Source organism: Rhinopithecus bieti, unplaced genomic scaffold (assembly GCF_001698545.2).
Source record: "Rhinopithecus bieti isolate Rb0 unplaced genomic scaffold, ASM169854v2 scaffold_5101, whole genome shotgun sequence".
Lineage (NCBI taxonomy): Eukaryota > Metazoa > Chordata > Mammalia > Primates > Cercopithecidae > Rhinopithecus > Rhinopithecus bieti.
Window position 1 is genome coordinate 954,158 of NW_016804853.1, and position 19,269 is coordinate 973,426.

Sequence of the window (19,269 nt, forward strand, 5' to 3'; positions counted from 1 at the left end):
TTTTTTTCTTCTATATATTCTTGTCTGGCTTTGGTATCAGTGTAATGCTGGTATCATAAATGAGTTTGGAAGTGTTTCCTTTTCTTCAGTTTTTTGGAAGAATTTGAGAAGGATTGGTATTAGTTCTTCTTTAAATTAGAATTCTGCCATGAAGCCATCTGGTTCTGGGCTTTTCTTGATGGAAAATTACTATTATTATTATTATTATTACTTGAGATGGAGTCTCACTTTGTCACCAGGCTGGAGTACAGTGGTGCAATCTCGGCTCACTGCAACCTCCGCCTCCTGGGTTCCAGTGATTCTCCTGCCTCAGCCTCCCAAGTAGCTGGGATTCCAGGCATGTGTCACCACACCTGGCTAATTTTTTGTATTTTTAGTCGAGACAGGCTTTCGCCATGTTGGCCAGGCTGGCCTCAAACTCTTGACCTCAGGTGATCCACCTGCTTCAGCCTCCCAAAGTCCTGGGATTACAGGCGTGAGCCACTGTGCCTGGCCAATTTTTAAAATTATTTATTCAGTTTCCTTATTTGTTATCAGTCTGTTCAGATTTTCTACTTCTTCTTGATTTGGTCTTGATAGGCTTTATGTTTCTAGGAATTTATCCATTTTTTTCAAGGTTATCAAATTTGTAGATATATAATTGTTTATAAGTAGTTTCTTATGATCCATTTTATTCTGTAATATTGAACCCTTGTTTATAGATGAGGGACTTGACAGTTCCTAAGCTGCTGTGGAGTCTATTAATTGACTCACTCAAATGATTTGAAAATAAGACATTATGTCTGTTAAGAGTGTATTTCTGACAGATAGTATGGTTGAAGGCCTGTGGGTTTTGAAAAAACTTGAAATAGAATTCATATAGCATACAATACACTCTTTTAACATGTACAATTTAGTGGTTTTTAGTATAGTTATGAGGTGTTACAACTATCACTGCCTAATTCCAGAAGACTTCATCATCTCAAGAAGAAACCCTATGCCCGTTAGCAATCATTCCCCATTCCTGCCTCCCTCTAGCAACCACTAATCTACTTTGTGTCTCTTTGGATTTGTCTATTCTGGACATTTCATATGAATAGATTCATACAATATGTGGCCCTTTGTGATTGGATTCTTTCACTTAGTATAGTATTTTCAAGGTTCACTCATATTGTAGCATGAACTAGTACTTATTTCTTTTTATGTCTGAATTATTCCATTTTATAGATATACCATATTTTGTTTACTTATTCATCAGTTGATAGACATTTGGATTGTTTCTGCTTTTTGACTATTATGGATAATGCTGCTATGAATGTTTTGTACAAGTTTTGCATGGACATATGTTTTTATTTCTCTTGGGTATATACCTAGGAGAACTGCAGGGTCATATAACTCTTTGTTTAGCTTTTTGAGAAACTGCCAGACTGTTTTCCAAAGCAGCTGAACTATTTTACATTCCTACCAGCTATATATGAGGGTTCCAATTTCTTCACATCCTCATCAACACTTGTTATTGTGTCTTTTTTGTTATAGCCATGCTAGTGATCATGAAGTGGAACCTCATTATAGTTTTGATTTGCATTTCCCTAATGACTCATGATGTTGAGCATGGACCTGCATTTTTTAACTGAACATTTTCAGTGTGATCCTCAGACCCTGTGCTCAGTGTTGGGAATAGAGCTGTGAATAAGGCAGCCCCAGTTGCTGTCTTCTTGGAGTTTAGAGTTCATGTGGGAAGGTAGATAGGAACAAAGTAATTGCAATTAGGTTTTTTATAAGGAATTATACAACACATAGCCCCTTAGTAAACTTTAAAACTTTCTATTTTAGTGAGATAAGCCTTTTTCATGATTGTTGAAGGCCAAAATTCATGCAGTGGTTATTTAAAGATAGAGATTGTATTTTTACATGTGCTTTTAAAAATAATTCAAAAGAAACAAAAGCATATGCAAATAAAATATGTATAAAGAAAAAAGTGGGGCTGGGCATGATGGCTCATAATCCCAGCAGTTTGGAAGGCTGAGGTGGGAGGATCACTTGAGCCCAGGAGTTGGAGACCAACCTTGGCAACATAGTGAGACCCCATGGCTTAAAAAAAAATTAGCTAGATCGGGCGCAGTGGCTCACACCTGTAATTGTAGCACTTTGGGAGGCCGAGGCAGGTGGATCACCTGAGGTCAGGAGTTCAAGACCAGCCTGGCCAACTTGGTGAAACCTTGTCTCTACTAAAAATACAAAAATTAGCTGGGCATGATGGTGGGCGCCTATAATCCCAGCTACTCAGGAGGCTGAGGCAGGAGAATCGCTTGGACCCAGGAGATGGAGGTTGCAGTGAGCCATGATCATGCCACTGCACTCCAGCCTGGGCGACAGAGCAAGACTCCATCTCAAAAAAAAAAAAAAAAAAAAAAAAAAATTAGCTGGTCATGGTGGCACATGTCTGTACTCCAGCTATTTGAGAGACTGAGGTGGGGAGATCTCTTGAGTCTGGGAAGTCAATAGTCAATGCTGTAGTTAGCCCTGATCATGCCACTGTACCCCAGCCTGGTCAAAAGAGTGAGAACCTGTCTCAAAAGAAAAGGAAAGTTGAGTATTCTCCCTACCTCTGCATTCCAGCCATTAGCGGCTTGGTGACTGTCATTCCAGACCTGTTTCCAGACCTGTTTCCAGTACAGGTATAGATTTGTATCAGTAGAGGTTTGATTAAGGAGATTACTTTCCTAAAGAATTTTCACTTCTTTTTGAGAGACTTGTGATTCACCTTCTTTGGGGTATAGAGAGATTTTTCCTAATTTTACAGTTATTACTGTGGTGAAGATTTACTAACTATTGAGTGCTTACTGGGTGCTAGGAACTTTACCCCTACACAGGTACACCTTGGTTGTGATACATGACTTCCTGTGTTTCACCTTTCATTGTAGATGGTCCCCATCCCTGCCGGAGTATTTACCATGGGCACAGATGATCCTCAGATAAAGCAGGATGGGGAGGCACCTGCGAGGAGAGTTACTATTGATGCTTTTTACATGGATGCCTATGAAGTCAGTAATGCTGAATTTGAGAAGTTTGTGAACTCAACTGGCTATTTGACAGAGGTAATGGGATTGGGGAAAGGAGGGAGAACTTGTTCTTTTCCAGAACTTTTAAGAATGCTTTAATAGCAGCTAAGATTGACTGACCACTTTTACCACATTCTGTGGTAGAACTGTGTGAAGCATTTTATTGTATATATTTCATCTTAATTTCTCACAACAACCCAATGAGGCGGGTTAGTTTTCAGGTGACATACTGAGGATTAGAAAAGTGATTTGCCCCACATCACACAGCTAGTTGGTGGTAGAGGTGGGATTCCAGCCTGGCCAGTGTGACCTCAGAACCTGTGCTGTAACTATTATGCTATATTGTGTTAATGCTTAATGTGTCAGAGAATACCACTGACCACTAAGACTTTTTGAGATAACAGATGGCATGCAAAGTAAGACCACTTTTCTTCTCAGTAAATCGCAGTTTGATTTTTCCAGAAGCATCTCATATTTTTTAAGTGATAAATGCAGAAGTGCAGTTTTTCATTTTTGTGGCTTTATTCCAACACCTTGACAACTCACACACACTGTGCTGTGGCAGTTCCAAACATTATCTGGTGGTCACTGAATCACAAAGCAAGGTTCTGAAAGTGGATGTTGTCCTAAATGGGAATAGGAAGAGGAAGGCTTTCTAGTCTATAAATGTTTATGTCAGTTTCTGAAATACACTTATTTTATTTGCTTTCCAGTTTTCTCTCACAAAAAAACTTTACTCTTGTCTTCAGTTCGTGGAGTCCCTGTTCCTTTTTTTTTTCTTTAAGGCCCCAAATGTCTTTTTGTAAATTATTATTAAATGAATAATTTTAGAGTGAATGTTTAAAGTAAAACAACTTTCAAATTTGGTTTTGCATTGTCACATTTCTTTGGAATTTCTTCAAATATACAAAGTGGTTAGAAACCTTTTTTGTACACATTTATAGTAAGCAGAAGTCCTTTTCCTTTTGGTTTCACAGGATACTCTCAGCTCAGGTTCCTCATTAGTTTACTTAAGTTAGAAGACTTCTAAAGAACCAGGGTTCTCCATGAAGATTAGATAGAATAAGCAGAACTTAGGGCATCTAAAAACATAGATGGGGAAAAGTTATAAGTTGGTACAAAAGTAATTACGGTTTTTGTCATTACTTTTAATGGCAAAGACCGTGATTACTTTTGCACTAATCTAATACATCTGGTTATTTACTACCCTCGAGCCCAAATGTAGTATTTCCTTCAATTATGATGCAAACAACAAACCACAGCAAGTAGTAGCAGTACCTCTGCCTTTGTTACCAGTAGAGATCACAGACATTTTTAATCATATTTTTGTTGTTGCAGAGATCTTGAAATATTGTGTACATTCATCCCCACTTTGAAATATGATAATTATGAGACCTGCCACTAGATCTTATTTAATATATTAATGAAGAGCATATTTAATACTATAGCACTAATTTCTTTATTAATATTTTGATATAATGACTTTTCTTCATAATACTATTGATTTTATTTTATGCATTTAAATGTTTTATTCTGAGAAGGGGGTTCTTAAGCTTCACCATACTGCCAAGGAGCTCAAAAAGGACCAAGAACTGCCTTGGACCAAATGCTCTATTTTTTTAATGGCACTCTATAGACTTCTTTTCCCATCTCTCCAGCTTCACTTTATATCATGCTCCTCTTGTGTATCGTGTTCTAGCCCTGCTGGTTTTGTTTCTATTCCTTGAAAACTCAACATTCTTTCCCACCTCGAGCTTGGTCCGTATTTTCTCTCTGCTTGGAATTCGCAGTTCTCTTGCTTATGCCCCTTATGCATGACTGGCTCCTTCTCGTTCTTGAGTCGTCTCAGCTTACGTGTCACTTTCTCAAGAACGTTTTTCATGACACTCTTTACCTTACAAAGTGAAGTTATAATTATTTTCTTCCATTCTTTGTTTGCTTGATTTTTTCTGTGCTCCCACACTTAAGCACAATAAGGATAGGGACCATGGCTATCTGATATTGACCTTATATTCCCTAATTTAGCCCCAAACTAGGCACATGGTAGGTGTTTAATACACATTTGTTGAATAAATAAATGGCTTAGGTAGTTAGTCATGGCAGTGTCACAAGGGAATGCAGGAAGAAGACTGGGGTGAAGAAGAGATGGTAGCCTCCCCTCCAGAAAAGGAGTTGGAGGTGCTTGTAAGATCTGCAATATAAGATCCGGTATTCAGTTAATTTCATCTAGTAAGAACAGGACAGAACTAGAGGTAGAGATTTGAGAGTCATTTGGAGTACTGGCTATAGTTAATTTGGTGAGATTGAAAGAAGTTGTCCGTCAACAGGCATCGATCAGTGTATCTCAAAGTGTATCTCTTGAGCTACCTGTGTTAGAATGACTAGCTGTGTGCTATTTATACATACAGACTCCTTGACCTCACCCTAGAGCCCCAGAATCAGAATCTCTGGGGTTGGGGAGCAGCAGTATATAGTTTTAACCAGCTGATTACATAATCTCAATTGTACAAAGCCTGAGAGCCACTGGTATAGTAGAAGTGCAGAGAGCCAAGGGCAGAGCTCTGGGGAGCAACAGTGTTTCAGTGGCTGAAACAAGAGCCCACATATTTTAGGAGATGAATAAGAACACTCAGAAATGTAGGAGGAGAGTCATGGTTACCAAGGGACAAATGACCTAATTTTCAGAATAGGGTTACATACAACAAAAATAATCAGGTGGATGAAGACTTGAGACAATAATGTTAAATAAAATCGTTAAAATACAGATTTCCATTTGGTGCTTGAATTGGCCAGTTGAGATTTGTAAGCACATTTGACCCCTTAGTGGAGCTAGAATGTGTCAGAATATGAGCAAACAGTGCCATTTTATTCATTTAGCTCGATTCAGGACAAAGGACAAAGCTTGATTATGTAATCTCACATGTACAGAATACTATTTCCCAGAGTCATTTGTAATACTTGGGGAAATGTATTTCCTTCAGGAACAGTCGTGTTCTCAAAAACTAATCTTGTTCAGTCTGCATTCTTATCAGCTAAGTGAGTCTTAAATGAAAATGGTCTCTGTAAGTGACATTAACTTGTTTTAAGAGGAAGCCAGAGACTTGTAGGTCATTTCTGAGTCCCCTGGGAAGTCATAAGAAAGACCCAAGTTCAACCAGACAAGAGGAATAACTTTAATAGTGTGGAGAGAAAATGGCACACATGAAACACATTACCACAACCTTTTCTGGATTTTTATTTCCTACCTTCCTTATAGGCTGAGAAGTTTGGCGACTCCTTTGTCTTTGAAGGCATGTTGAGTGAGCAAGTGAAGACCAATATTCAACAGGCAGTAAGTAATGTTTCAATAGGCTCCTGTATTTCTCTAAGGCTCATTGAAAAGGGTTTGGGTGAAAAATCCAAAACACATATGTCAACCCCCTCTCCCCGATACCTAACCATTCTCCTGCTGAGGCCTGACCCTAAATAATAGGCCCATGGACCAGGATGCCTTATCTTAAGGAAAATGGGACAAGATGTTATCTGAGGAAGTGCTGGGTCTGCCTTGAGCTTCTGTCTCATGTGCCAAGGAACACACTGTGTTGCTAGGTAGAACTCAGTAGGCTCCAGACACTTCTGAGTTTCATTTACTTATAGCCATTTCTAGAATGGAGGGCTCAATGAGAACATTTTAAAATTCTATTCTTAAAGTCTCCATCTCCTCAGGTGCTGGTGTGGAGATAGCGCTTCCTTAAACATTTTTGAATTCATGGAATCAGAGTAGCATTCAAGAAGGAGCCTTTTGTTCTGAATATTCATTAGAAAATGGAGGTGGTGAACTGGTTCTTACACGCAGGGTATACCCTCTCATATGGAGGATCCAGGGGATGCAGATGAGGTGTGTTTTTCTCAGACATCGTGGAAACAAATAGTGGAGTAGACTTCCACAAGCACCTTTGTGATGAGTGGAACTTGGGATTCTTGTTCCAGACATTTTAGCAGGTTTTTGTATGTTTGAGTATTTGCTTGCTTACATGTCTCTTGAAAATATAAGAACAAGGGATGGAGTGAGGGTAAGCTGGGAAGTTGAGGGTTCACAAAACAAAGAGGGTAGAGAATGCAAAAGAGATAAGAGATGGCGAGAGAGGGAAGGAAATGGGGGTCTGCCCACTCAAGGGAAGCTGATGAAGCTAGAGGCATTGAAGACAAAGGAATCCAACCCTTATCTTCCTTTTTAATCCAAGTTGCCTTTTAGTTCCTGTCTGTACTTCATCTTTATGGTTGGGCCTCACTCTGTCCTCTCTTGTGAGCAGCAGTGCAAGAAAAGTTAAACTGTCCTGGCTTATGTTTTCTTTCTCTTAAAACTAATGTAGAAAAACTTGGGGGAAACGGTGAGGTAAAACAAGACTTGTTTTCAGATCATATATAGGTGAATCGAGCCACTTTTTAATATGTGTTTTAGATAAATGTTTGAAAAATGTGATTGAGTTCCATTCGAATTCACAGCTTTCTTTGCTCCTTACAAGTTTATAAGTCTAATATGTTATCTGATACCCCCCCACCCCACCTTTTTTTTAAAGGACTTTGAGGTCAGTTTAGGCTAGTGTTGATGAGCCAGCAACTTGGGACAGGGGGCCTCATTTTAAGATACTGAGTTCAGGTGAGGGAGGGCGTTTGTGCTTATATTTGTAATTTGGGTTTTCAGACACAAGGTCTCTTGTCACTTGAGAACACATTAGGTGTGAAGACAGAGGTGGGTCATTGCTAGGCTCTGAAGGTGCCTGTTGAGTACATGGTGAAGTGTGTGTGCTTGTAATTAGGATGAGGACAAGCAGCTCTCATTGGGTTGTAGTGTCAGTCACTTGCTTAAATGCTCATAATGGAAAAGCAAACCTTTTAAGCTTATTTAGAAAGGGCTGAACGAGTAACGTAAATCTGTTGATCATCAGGGAGAGCAAAGTTTTTGTTTTTTTCATCCTCCTCATAAGGCCTGACTTACCTTCATTCACTGCACCAGACCCTTTTTTTTTGTAACTCAGTGTCTCCAAAAAAGTAAGATGTGAGCTGGCCTATGAAGTAAATTTAAGCAGTAGGGAAGATGATTTTGAGTGGTAGATAGGCAAGCCTCCGATCTCCCTGAATCACATAGTGAGAAAGCGCTTTCCTTATAGGTGTCTTTCAAGACTTCATTAAGTTAAAAAGAAAGACTCTTGAGTGCTAGCATATCCTTAACACTTGACTACACTTGTTATTCTCCATTTTAACATAGAAAAGGCCTTGGAAGTGTCCTCAGGCTACCGCAGCTAGTTAATAATATTATTTTCATGTAATTATTTTAAGTGTTGCATTCTATTTATGACAGGTTATGAAAGTGAGATAAATTCTCCTTTTTTAAAAAAAAACCTTTTTTTTTTTTTGTAAAATTAGACAAATACAGAAAATAACATAACACAAATGTACAGCTTACTGAGTTATCCTAAGGTGAACACACCTGGTTCACCTTAGGTCCAGAATTATAATTTTTCTGCCTGCCCTAGCAGCCCCATCCAGGTGCCACATCCTAATAATCACCCCTCTCTCTCCTTAAAGTAGCCACTCCCCTGCTTCTCAAAGTAGACACTTGTTTGCATTTCTTTATAATATTATTATCCAGGTGTACATCTCAAGTTTAATCTTGCCAATTTAAAGGAAATTTGAGTCTTTTAAGACTCTTCTAATCTACAGGTTTCCCTTTCATTGCATTGCTTCCCCTTACACCCTAGTTTTTCCTCCAATGATTTATCTGTTGAATAATCTAGGACATTTAGCCTTGAGACTTTCCTACAGTCTGGATTTTGCTGAATGCCCTGTCCTGGTGCTGTTCACCTGTTCTCTCTGACCTCTGTATTTCCTGCAAATTGGTAGCTGGATCCCCAAGTGTCATCAGACTCAGGTATGAACCCCACAGTAAGACATCAGATAATTGGTGGGTTCTTTCCCCATGAGGCACCTGATGTCTGGTGCTGCTTCTTTTTAGGATGTTAGCGGCTGTTGATGCTTAGTGTCTAATCCATTAATCCATTGGAGGCCATATGATGGTGTATTACTCTCTTCTCGTGCTGCTAATAAAGACATACCCAAGATTAGGTAATTTATAAAGAAAAAGAGGTTTAATGGACTCACAGTTCCACATGACTGGGGAGGCCTCATAATCATGGCTGAAGGTGAAGGAGGAGCAAAGGCACGTTTTACATGGTGGCAGGCAAGAGAGTGTGTGCAGGGTAACTACTGTTTATAAAACCATCAGATCTCATGAGACTTATTCACTATCATCAGAACAGCACAGGAAAACCTGCTCCCATGATTCAGTTACCTCCCACTGAGTCCCTCCCATGACAGTTGGCGATTATGGGAGCTATAATTCAAGATGAGATTTAGATGGGGACATAGCCAAACCATATTAGATGGTGATAATCTAATCTTTTTCATTTATTAATGGCGATTCTTTCATAAAGAGATAGTTCCATTCATCTACTGTTTCTTAACTATTGTTGCAGGTCATACAGGAAAGATAGGATAAATGCTTGATTCTTTACTAGCTTTTAAGATAATGATTTGGTTCCCTACTGTTCTTCAAAGGTGACCAATTAGAGTATTTTTTGATTAAATATTTCATCTTCAGATAATTATATATTCTCATGCATTGTAAGGAATAATACGGAGAGATCTGGTGTACCTTTCACCCAGTTTCTTCCGATGGTACCATCTTATATAACTATAGTACGGTTTCACAGCTGGAAAATTGAGCATTCATATGACCCACTTGTTTTTGTCTGATTTTGCCAGTTTTATATTATTCATTTGTGTGTCTGTGTATATATTTAGTTCTGTACAATTTTACCACAAATGTAGATTTGTGTAATCACTGGATTTAAAAAAGTCTTCATGAACTCATGGATTTAAATATATTTTATGGCCAGGCATGGTGGCTCATGCCCATAATCCCAGTCAAATTTTGGGAAGCCGAAGCAGATGTTTGCTTGAGGCCAGGAGTTCAAGACCAGCCTGGGCAAGAGAGAGAGAGACCCCATCTCTACAAAAAATACAAAAAATTAGCCAGGTATGGCATAGTCCATAGTCCTAGCTACTTAGGAGACTGAGGTGGGAGGATCACTTGAGCCCAGGAGTTCGAGGTTTTAGTAAGCTGTGGTACTCCTGGCTGGCTGGAGTACCACTCCAGGCTGGCTGACAGAGTGAGACCTTGTCTCTGGGGAAAGAAAAACAAAACATATTTTATTTTATTTTATTTTACACCGAAATCATGATCCCTTTTGAAGGTTTGGGCATATCTTTTTTTCCAACAGCTTTATTGAGATGTAATTTACATACCATAAGTTTCAACATACTAAGTGTACAATTCCATATTTTTTATATAGTACAGTTTCACAACTAGAAAGCTGACTGTTGATACAACTCACTTATTTTGGGGTTGTATCAAAAATTTATCTGTATCATCACAATCAAATTTTAGAACATATCTATCAGCCCTAAAAGAAACCACATGCCCATTTGCAGTCATCACCGATTCCCATCCCCAGCTTTAAGCAGCTGTCCTGAGTCCTAGCAGTGACCCTGGTGGTCCTTCATGGCCTCATGGCTTCATAGCTTTGCTTTTTGTAATGACAAGATCTGCTTCCATCCCTACCCCTCACCCTTAAAGCCATTTCTTTAAGAAGCTCTAGTATCTTTTAATAGGAAATAGTATTTCGAGGACCCTGTCTAGGCCCTGGGTGTGCTCATTGCTATTAGGTTTCTAGGCCACTGCAGTGGACAGACATAAAATGCCAAAATCAGTTTACACTGATACTTCCATTTTGTGATTTTTAATTTAACCTGTTCTGTATTACATCTATCGCCTTTCTCCCACAGCAGGAATCCTGGTTTTCAAGGACACAGGGGATGATAGACTAGTCCATAATCACTCATTTATTTTATCCCAGATTATATACATAATGGTCTCAATAATACTAATGCTACCATCCCCAGTGTAATTACTGAGAATAGGTTTTTAAAAATCTGAAAAGTTTATATCTGCTTTTGCTGTTTCTCCCCTAGTTTTAAAATATTGTACTATTTCTGTATTATTGAAACATATGTCCATTATAGAGAGTACTCTTTCCATTTTAGCTCTCAACTAATCTCAGTTCTATAAGTAACTACATGTTTAATGCTCTCTGTGATCATGTCTCTGTAGTCATTTGAATTGATCAAGCTTATTCTCAACTAGATTCTTCAGGAAGTGGCCATGGGAACATTATGCCCTGAGTTTTTCCATGTTAATAACAGTTAGTGCTCTTTATACTTTAAAGTCAGCTTTTCTGGATATGAAATCTTTGGTTCACATTTATTTTTCTTGAGTAGCTCACATACCTTATTTTTTTTTCTTTTGGAATGAATCATTGCTATTGAGAAGCCTGATGATAATCTATTTTTTTCCCCTTGAAAATTCGTTGTTTTTGCCTAAATACCCAATGATTTTCTTTTTTCTCATTCTTTAGTGTCCAGTGATTTCATTAGACTGTGTGTTGGTGTTGGACGTTGTGAGTCAGTATTCTCAGGTATGGGGTAGAAGCTTTTAATATCTAGTTTCATACTTTTTTTTTTAAACTTCAGGAAATTTTTATATTATACTTTTTACCATTTTTCATGTCCTTACTTTTATTTTATTATTTAGGAATTTCTCATATCTTTCTTTACATAATTCTTTTTACCCATTTTCATTGTTTATCACTTTCTTTTAATCATTTTATCTCTCTCTTTTTTTTTTTTTTTTTTTGAGACAGGGTCTTGCTGTGTCACACTGGCTGGAGTGCAGTGGCACGATCTTGGCTCACTGCAGCCTTGACTTCCTGGGCTGAAGTGATCCTCCCACCTCAGCCACCCAAGTAGTGGGGACAACAGGCACATGCCACCATACCTGGCTAATTGTTTTGATTTTTAGTAGAGATGAGGTCTCACTATGTTGCCCAGGCTGGTCTCAAACTCCTGGGCTTAAGCAATCCTCCCACCTCAGCCTCCCAAAGTGCTGGTATTACAGGCATCAGCCACCGTGCCTGGCCTCTTCTTTTTATTTTAATTTTTTCTTCTTTTTTGTCTTCTGTGTCTTTTAATTATCTATGTATTTCTGAAATGACTTTTTATTTTATTTCTAATTGCCACTTGACTTCTCTACCTCATCTGAGTTTGTGGATTCTGATTTATTTTGTTCTGTCATGCATCATTTTCTTTATGCCATTTACCTCATTTTATTTTATTTTATTTTATTTTATTTTTTGAGACAGAGTCTGGCTCTGTCACCAAGGCTAGAGTGCAGTGTGCAGTCTTGGCTCACTGTACCCTCCACCTCCTGGGCTCAAGCAATTCTCCTACCCCAGCCTCCTGAGTAGCTGGGATTACAGGGGCCCGCCACCACACCTGGCTAATTTTTTGTGTTTTTTAATAGAGACGGAGTTTGGTCATGTTGCTCAGACTGGTCTCTAACTCCTGAGTTCAGGTGATCCATCTGCCTTGGCCTCCCAAAGTGCTAGGATTATAGGCATGAGCCACTATGCCACACCATGTTATTTATTTATTTATTTATTTATTTATTTATTTATTTATTTATTTTTGAGCATGTATTCCTGACTGCATTTGTTATTCATAAGGATGTTGTTCTGCTTCTTCTTCTCTTACTTCTTATAGAACTTTGAATTGCATTTGAGCTTGAGTCATTTCTGTTGCTCGTTTCTATTTGAACTCAGTTTTTCTGAACTTTGAGAAAGAGACATGGTTCAGGGTAGCTTTGTAACTTCACTGAGCTCCCTCTTAGTTGTTCTCAGCATAGTATTTAAACGATGGCCTCCTGTCTCCTGAGATTTCCTGGATTTCTTCCCCTCCTCCACTACTTCTCTTTCCTTTTTCTCTCTTGTCCATCTATTTCAGGAGTTTGGTTTTGTCTCTTGAGATTTCTCCTTGGTGTGAGGCTGTATTCTGGAAGGGAACCCTGGCAGGTCAGTTTCAAGAGTTCATGGTGCACAACTACTTGGGCACCTTCACAGTTTCTTACCATGGACCCCTTAAACCTACTCCTTATTGGAGTGGACAAAATTCCTTCCAGTGTGAGCTACTATTGTCAGACTGTCCCTCCATGTTTTCTAGTAATGCCTGTTGGCTCTTTTGGGATTTTCCTTTTCACAGGTCTGATTGTCTGTTGCTTTCTTTTTCCTGCCCAACCATTGCCCAGCCACAGACACCATGCAGGTTATATGGCCGTTGGTGGTTTTTCTTCACCTGTTTGTGTTCTGGGTTTGGTGAGGATACTTTGTCACATGGATTTGCTGTGCACATTGTTCATGGGTTTTGGGTATTGCTCTCTAGTTGTTTTGTCTGGTTTTATACGTAGAGAGGAGAGATTCAAAAGCTTTGCTGATGTTGTTCCCATCTTAGCTAGTTTTCTTTTTATGTAAAGTTTTGAGGTGAAACATTGAGCTAACTTTCAGAGTTTGTGTGTAAAAATATCTTAAACTGGTGAATTTAATGGTTTAAAACAGAGTATGATTAATTCATGATTATTATTTGCACATTGAATTTGAGACAAGAATCTTAAAAAGTATAGATATTAAATCCCAGAAAGGATTAAGGCTAGTTTTGCTATTGTGGCAGTGTTTGCTTTTTGGGGGATATTATACTATAGATCAGCAGTCCCCAGCCTTTTTGGCACCAGGAACTGTTTTTTGTGGAAGACAGTTTTTCCTTGGATGTGGGGCAGGGGAGGGGATGGTTTTGGGATGATTGACGCACATTACATTTATTGTGCACTTTATTATCATTAAATTGTAATATATAATGAAATAATTATACAACTCACCATAATATAGAACCAGTGGGAGCCCAGAGCTTGTTTTCTTACAACTATGTGGTCCCATCTGGGGGTGATGGGAGACAGTGAGAGATAATCAGCATTAGATTCTTACAAGGAGCCAGCAACCTAGATCCCTTGCATGAGCTCTTCACAACAGGATTCGCACGCCTGTGAGGATCTAATGCCACTGCTGATCTGACAGGAGGCGGAGCTCAGGCGGTAATGCAAACAATGAGGAGCAGTCTGTAAATACAGATGAAGCTTTGCTTGCTCGCCTGCCACTCACCTCCTGCTGTTTGGTCCGGTTCCTCATAGGCTACAGACCAGTACTGGTTTGTGGTCCAGGGATTGGGCACCCTTGCTCTAGATAACCCTCCTTTCTTGAAAAAAAGGATAATATTTAAGATATACTTCCAGTATTTAAGATGAAGACTGTTTTGATTTTATAATTGTGTTATTAATATGCCTCATAAAACTTTGACTCAAGGGATAGCCATAGGCTGGGTAGAAAACAGTTGCTGTTAGTGGGAGCTTGAGGAACAAGGATTATCTCTTCATTTGTAGCTTGGCACTTTCTAGATTAAGTTTAAGGAAACAAATTCCTGACTAGGTATCCTTGACAAATGAGAGGAGTAGGCTATTTTAAGTTCTTTTCAACTGAAAGTCAATTTCAGTGAAGGATGAGAATTACCAGGCATCTTTTTTCCCCCTGCAGTAAAAAGTAATTTCTAGGCAGTCATATCCTGCCCAAGTGGTGCTGGGTGCTTTGTTATTTGGATGACACTGGACTGGGACAGAAGGCAAAGAATAATGCAGTCTGACCCGCTGTTACTTAATCACAACTGTACAGAAACTCTAAACTGGAAAGAGAACTGTTAGTAACGATGCCATCCAGTTGTCTGAAGGTGCATGGGTTGTAATGACAAATGCCTTGAGGTTCAGCAGAATTCTAAAGTCACACCCCCCAAAATGATTTTTAGAAAAGCTTTACGAAGTTAACTTCAGTGTAAACCAAGCCAGAAAGTATTCAGGAAGGCAAGTTTCAGTACATAGGAAAAGTAAATTAAAATAACTGAAAACACATGTAAGTCAGATAAATTGCTCAGCATCTTTTTTTTTTTTTTTTTGAGATGGAGTCTTGCTCTTGTTGCCCAGGCTGGAGTGCAGTGGTGTGATGATCTCAGCTCACTGCAACCTCTGCCTCCTGGGTTCAAGTGATTCTCAGCTTCCCAAGTAACTGGGATTACAGGCTCCTGCCACCATGCCTTGCTAATTTTTTTGTATTTTTAGTAGAGATGGGGTTTCACCATGTTGGCTAGGCTGGTCTCGAATTTCTGAACTCAGGTAATCCACCAGCCTCCGCCTCCCAAAGGGCTGGGATTACAAGCATGAGCCACTCTGTCCAGCCTGCTCAGCATCATTTTGAATGTTTGAACTTTCAGTTTTCTAGTAGTTTAAGCAACACCTTCTTGAAAACTTTAATTCTGCTTTAAGAGTTTTTTTTCTTGGCTGGGTGCTGTGGCTTCTGCCAGCACTTTGGGAAGTTGAGGTGGGAGGATTGCTTGAGGCCAGGAGTTTGAGACCAGTTTGAGACATACTGAGAGCTCATCTCTAATATTAAAAAAAAAATACAAATTTAAAATAAAAGAAATTTAAGAAAGAATTTTTTTTTTTTTTCTCTTATAAGACCACTAAGACTTTTCTTGCTGAAACTCACTTGTTTGTTTGGAAAAGCTATATGGAAAAGATCATAGCCTTTGAATGAGAGAGATTTGGTTTTGAATCTGAGCTCTGCCATTTATCAAATGATTTTGGTAAAAGCCACTTAACTGTTTTTTAATTATTTTATTTTATTTTATTTTTTGAGGCAGGGTTTGGCTGTGTCACCCAGGCTGGAGTTCAGTGGCGTGATCTCCGCTCACAGCATCCTTGACCTCCTGGACTCAAGCCATCCTCCCACCTCTGCCTCTCGAGTAGCCGGGGCTATAGGAGTGTGCCACCACACCCGGCTAATTTTTGTATTTTTTTGTAGAAATGGAGTTTTGCCATGTTGCCTAGGCTGTTCCCAAACTCCTGAGTTCAAGCGATCCACCTGCCTCAGCCTCCTAAAGTGCTGGGATTACAGGCATGAACCACCACACCCAGCCTCACTTAACTTCTTTGCTATTCTTTTTTTGACTTCTTAAGTTTAATACATAGTTTAAAATTGTTGAGTCTTCTTTGCTAATGTAAACATTTTAGTCTGCATATTTCTAAGTGACCACTTTAGTTCCACAAGTGTTATTGTAGTTTTGTAATTGTTTATTTCTAAATGTTTTGTAATGTCCATCAGCATTTCTTCTTTAACACATAGTTTATAAGATTTTTACTTTTTAGCATGCAGCTATTTTGCTATCATTTGGTGCTGAGATCTGACTCAGTGGAGCTGTAGTCAGAGAATGTGGCCCTTATAATATTGATCCCTGAAATGTGTTGGGGCTGGCTTTAGCACCTACCAGGGGTCAACTTTCATAAATGAATCATGTGTATTTGAAAATAATTCTTTATATTAATTGGGTGCAATATTCTATACATATCCATTATAGGAAGTTGTTAATTCTGCTGTGCAAATTTTCTATATCCTTACTAATTTTTTCCTTCTGCTTGATCTTAGTAATTGCTGAGAGAGTTGTTAAAAATCTCCATTTAAGATGGTAGATTTGATCATTTCTCTTAGTCATTCTGTCAAGTTTTGCTTTATATATATTAAAGCTATGTTATTAAGTGTATGTAAGTTTGGAAGTATGTCTTCCTCAGATGAAAAATTACTAAGAGGAAACATCAGAGGTAAGTAGGGGTTCTGGCTCAACTAGCCTAACAGGATTCTTGCTGAAGGCAGGTCAGTGTGATCAGACTTCACCTGGGGGACTGGGGAGGATGAGGAGTTTGATCAGATATCAAGGGTGATCACACATTTAAGGGTAGGCAAACTAACTTAGCAGGATTCTTGGTGCAGCTGGACAATGCAGAGATGAGATTGGAAGCCCAAAACTCAGGGCCTAGTTGAAAAGAGAGTTCAGAGGAGCCTCATTAGAGTTTTGCCAAGGAGAGAATCTTTGTCATTAATGAGGTGCATCTTTCATTGTAATCTATGTACTTCTATGAGATGTCTCTTTTTTTTTTTTTCGCTCTTATAGCTGTTGAAACTAAATATTGAAATATTTTATTGAGAAAAAAGTTTTGTGCTATTTATAAAATGAAATAATTAAAAATATACGTAAGAAAAGCTATGTCTTACCCATTGAATTGAACATTTATTTGCTATATAGAGATTCTCTTTTACTTTTCATAATGATTTTTATTTGAAAGTCTATTATTGGCTCTGGTATCTGCTAATAGGTATACAAGCCCTTTCTTTTGGTTTAGCTATTTGTCTAATATATACTTTTTCTTTTTTTCATTTATTTTATTTATTTTATTATTTGTGTTGTTGAGATAGTCTTGCCCTGTTGCCCCAGGCCTGGAGTGCAGTGGCACTGAATCTCAGCTCACTGCAATCCTTACCTCCAGCGTTCAAGAAATTCTCCTGGGGCCCTCAGTCTCCCAGGTAGCTAGAATTACAGATGCTGCACCACCACGCCCAGCTGATTTTGTATTTAGTAGACAATGGGCGTTTCACCATGATGGCCAGGCTGGGTCTGGAATCCTTGACCTCAGTCGACTCCCCCTCCCTCAGCCTCCCAAAGTGCTGAGATTACAGGTATGAGCCCACTGTGCCCTGGCCTTTCTTTTCAGTTTTAATTTGCGGTATCTTTATGTTTTTTAAGCCGTATATCATTGTAATAATATATAGCCACATTTGAAAGTAATTTATTCTTTGTGTTTTAATTAAGCTTTAGTTCATTTATATTTATTGGTGGCTACTTGATATTTTTGGATTTAGTTCTACCATCTTATTTTTTGACTTCTGCTTTATCTGGTTTCTTTCTCTTCTTTTCCTTAGATTTCTGGCCTATGTTTTTTTTTCTTTTCATTTCCAACTTGCTTGCTTTTCTTCTTAGAGTCATCATACTTTTATGTCTCCTCATTTAGTAATCAATTTTAATACTTGAGTATAAAGTCTAAAGTTATTATTCCAATTTTAATTTTTCTGTTGATATAATCCACATAACCTTACTCTAGTCATCCTTTATCCAACTTTACATATTACTGGATGTCACTCTTTCATTCTAATGTTGTTCTCTTCCTCCTACTAATTAGACATTGTGTTTTATTTTTATTTTATTTTTTTTTGAGACGGAGTCTTTGCTCTTGTCGGCCCAGGCTGAGTGGCGTGGCCAGATCTCGGGGGCTCACTTCAAGCTCCGCCCCCAGCGTTTACGCCATTTCTCATGGCCTCAGCCTCCTGAGCTACTGGCGAACTACAGGCGCCCGCACCTCGCCCGGGCTAGTTTTTTGCTTATTTTTTAGTAAAAGGGAGACGGGGGTTCACCGGTTAGGCCAGGATAGCCGTCTTGATCTCCTGACCTCTTGATCCACCCGCTCTCGCCTCCCAAAGTGCTGCGGATTACGGGCCCTTGAGCCACCGCGCCCGGCCCCTTAATTAGACATTGTTAATACTTTTTTATATAGTCAGTATTTCTTTACTCCTATAATTACTAATATCTGTACTCTCCATTCCTTTCTGCATCTCCGGGATTCTGTCTGAGATCAATTTCTCTTCTGCCTAAAGGATTTCCTTTGGTAGTAAACTTTCTTGTTATTGTTTGAAATATCTTTAAGTACCTCATTTTTGAAAGATATTTTCACTAAGTAAAAATTTTAGGTTGGCAGTTATTTTCTTTTGGCACACTACAGGTATTATTTGTCTTCTAGACCTCCTCACTCCATCTTCCAACATCTCTTAACCTCACTTTTGAATATTTTCATTTATATCTATATCTATGTCTATATCTATATGTATTTAGCATTCCATTGTAATTCTGTTGTCTCTTTGGCTATATCTTTAGTATCATTTTTAGTGGTAGCTCTAAGAATTACAATATAATATACATACATAACAACTTACACTATAGAGTTAACATTTTAACACTTTAAGTAAATGTGTCCTATAACCACATAGATTCCACTACCCCATTCCCTGTGTTAGAGTTGTCATATATTACATGTACATACACTGGAAAAAACCTAGACTATGTTCTGCTTTTTTTCTTGCAATACTCATACATATTTAATTTAATTTATTTATTTACTCTTTCAAAATAGAGATGGGGTGTTGCCATGTTGCCCAGGCTGGTCTGAAAGTCCTGGCCTCAAGTGATCCTCCCACCTTAGCCTCCCAAACTGCTGGGATTACAGATGTGCACCACTGCATCTCGCCTCGTACATATT

At 38.6% G+C, this 19,269-nt stretch overlaps 1 protein-coding gene across 3 annotated transcripts in view; it reads left to right on the top strand.

Annotated features, from left to right (window-relative positions):
* SUMF1 (sulfatase modifying factor 1) overlaps window positions 1-19,269 on the top strand; it is a 113,762-nt gene that overhangs the window by 11,432 nt on the left and 83,061 nt on the right. For all 3 annotated transcript variants that reach the window (XM_017870730.1, XM_017870731.1, XM_017870732.1), the window contains exons 2-3: window positions 2,904-3,077; window positions 6,298-6,372. In XM_017870730.1, the coding sequence (XP_017726219.1) occupies window positions 2,904-3,077; window positions 6,298-6,372 (249 nt within the window). The remainder of the gene's footprint in view (window positions 1-2,903; window positions 3,078-6,297; window positions 6,373-19,269) is intronic.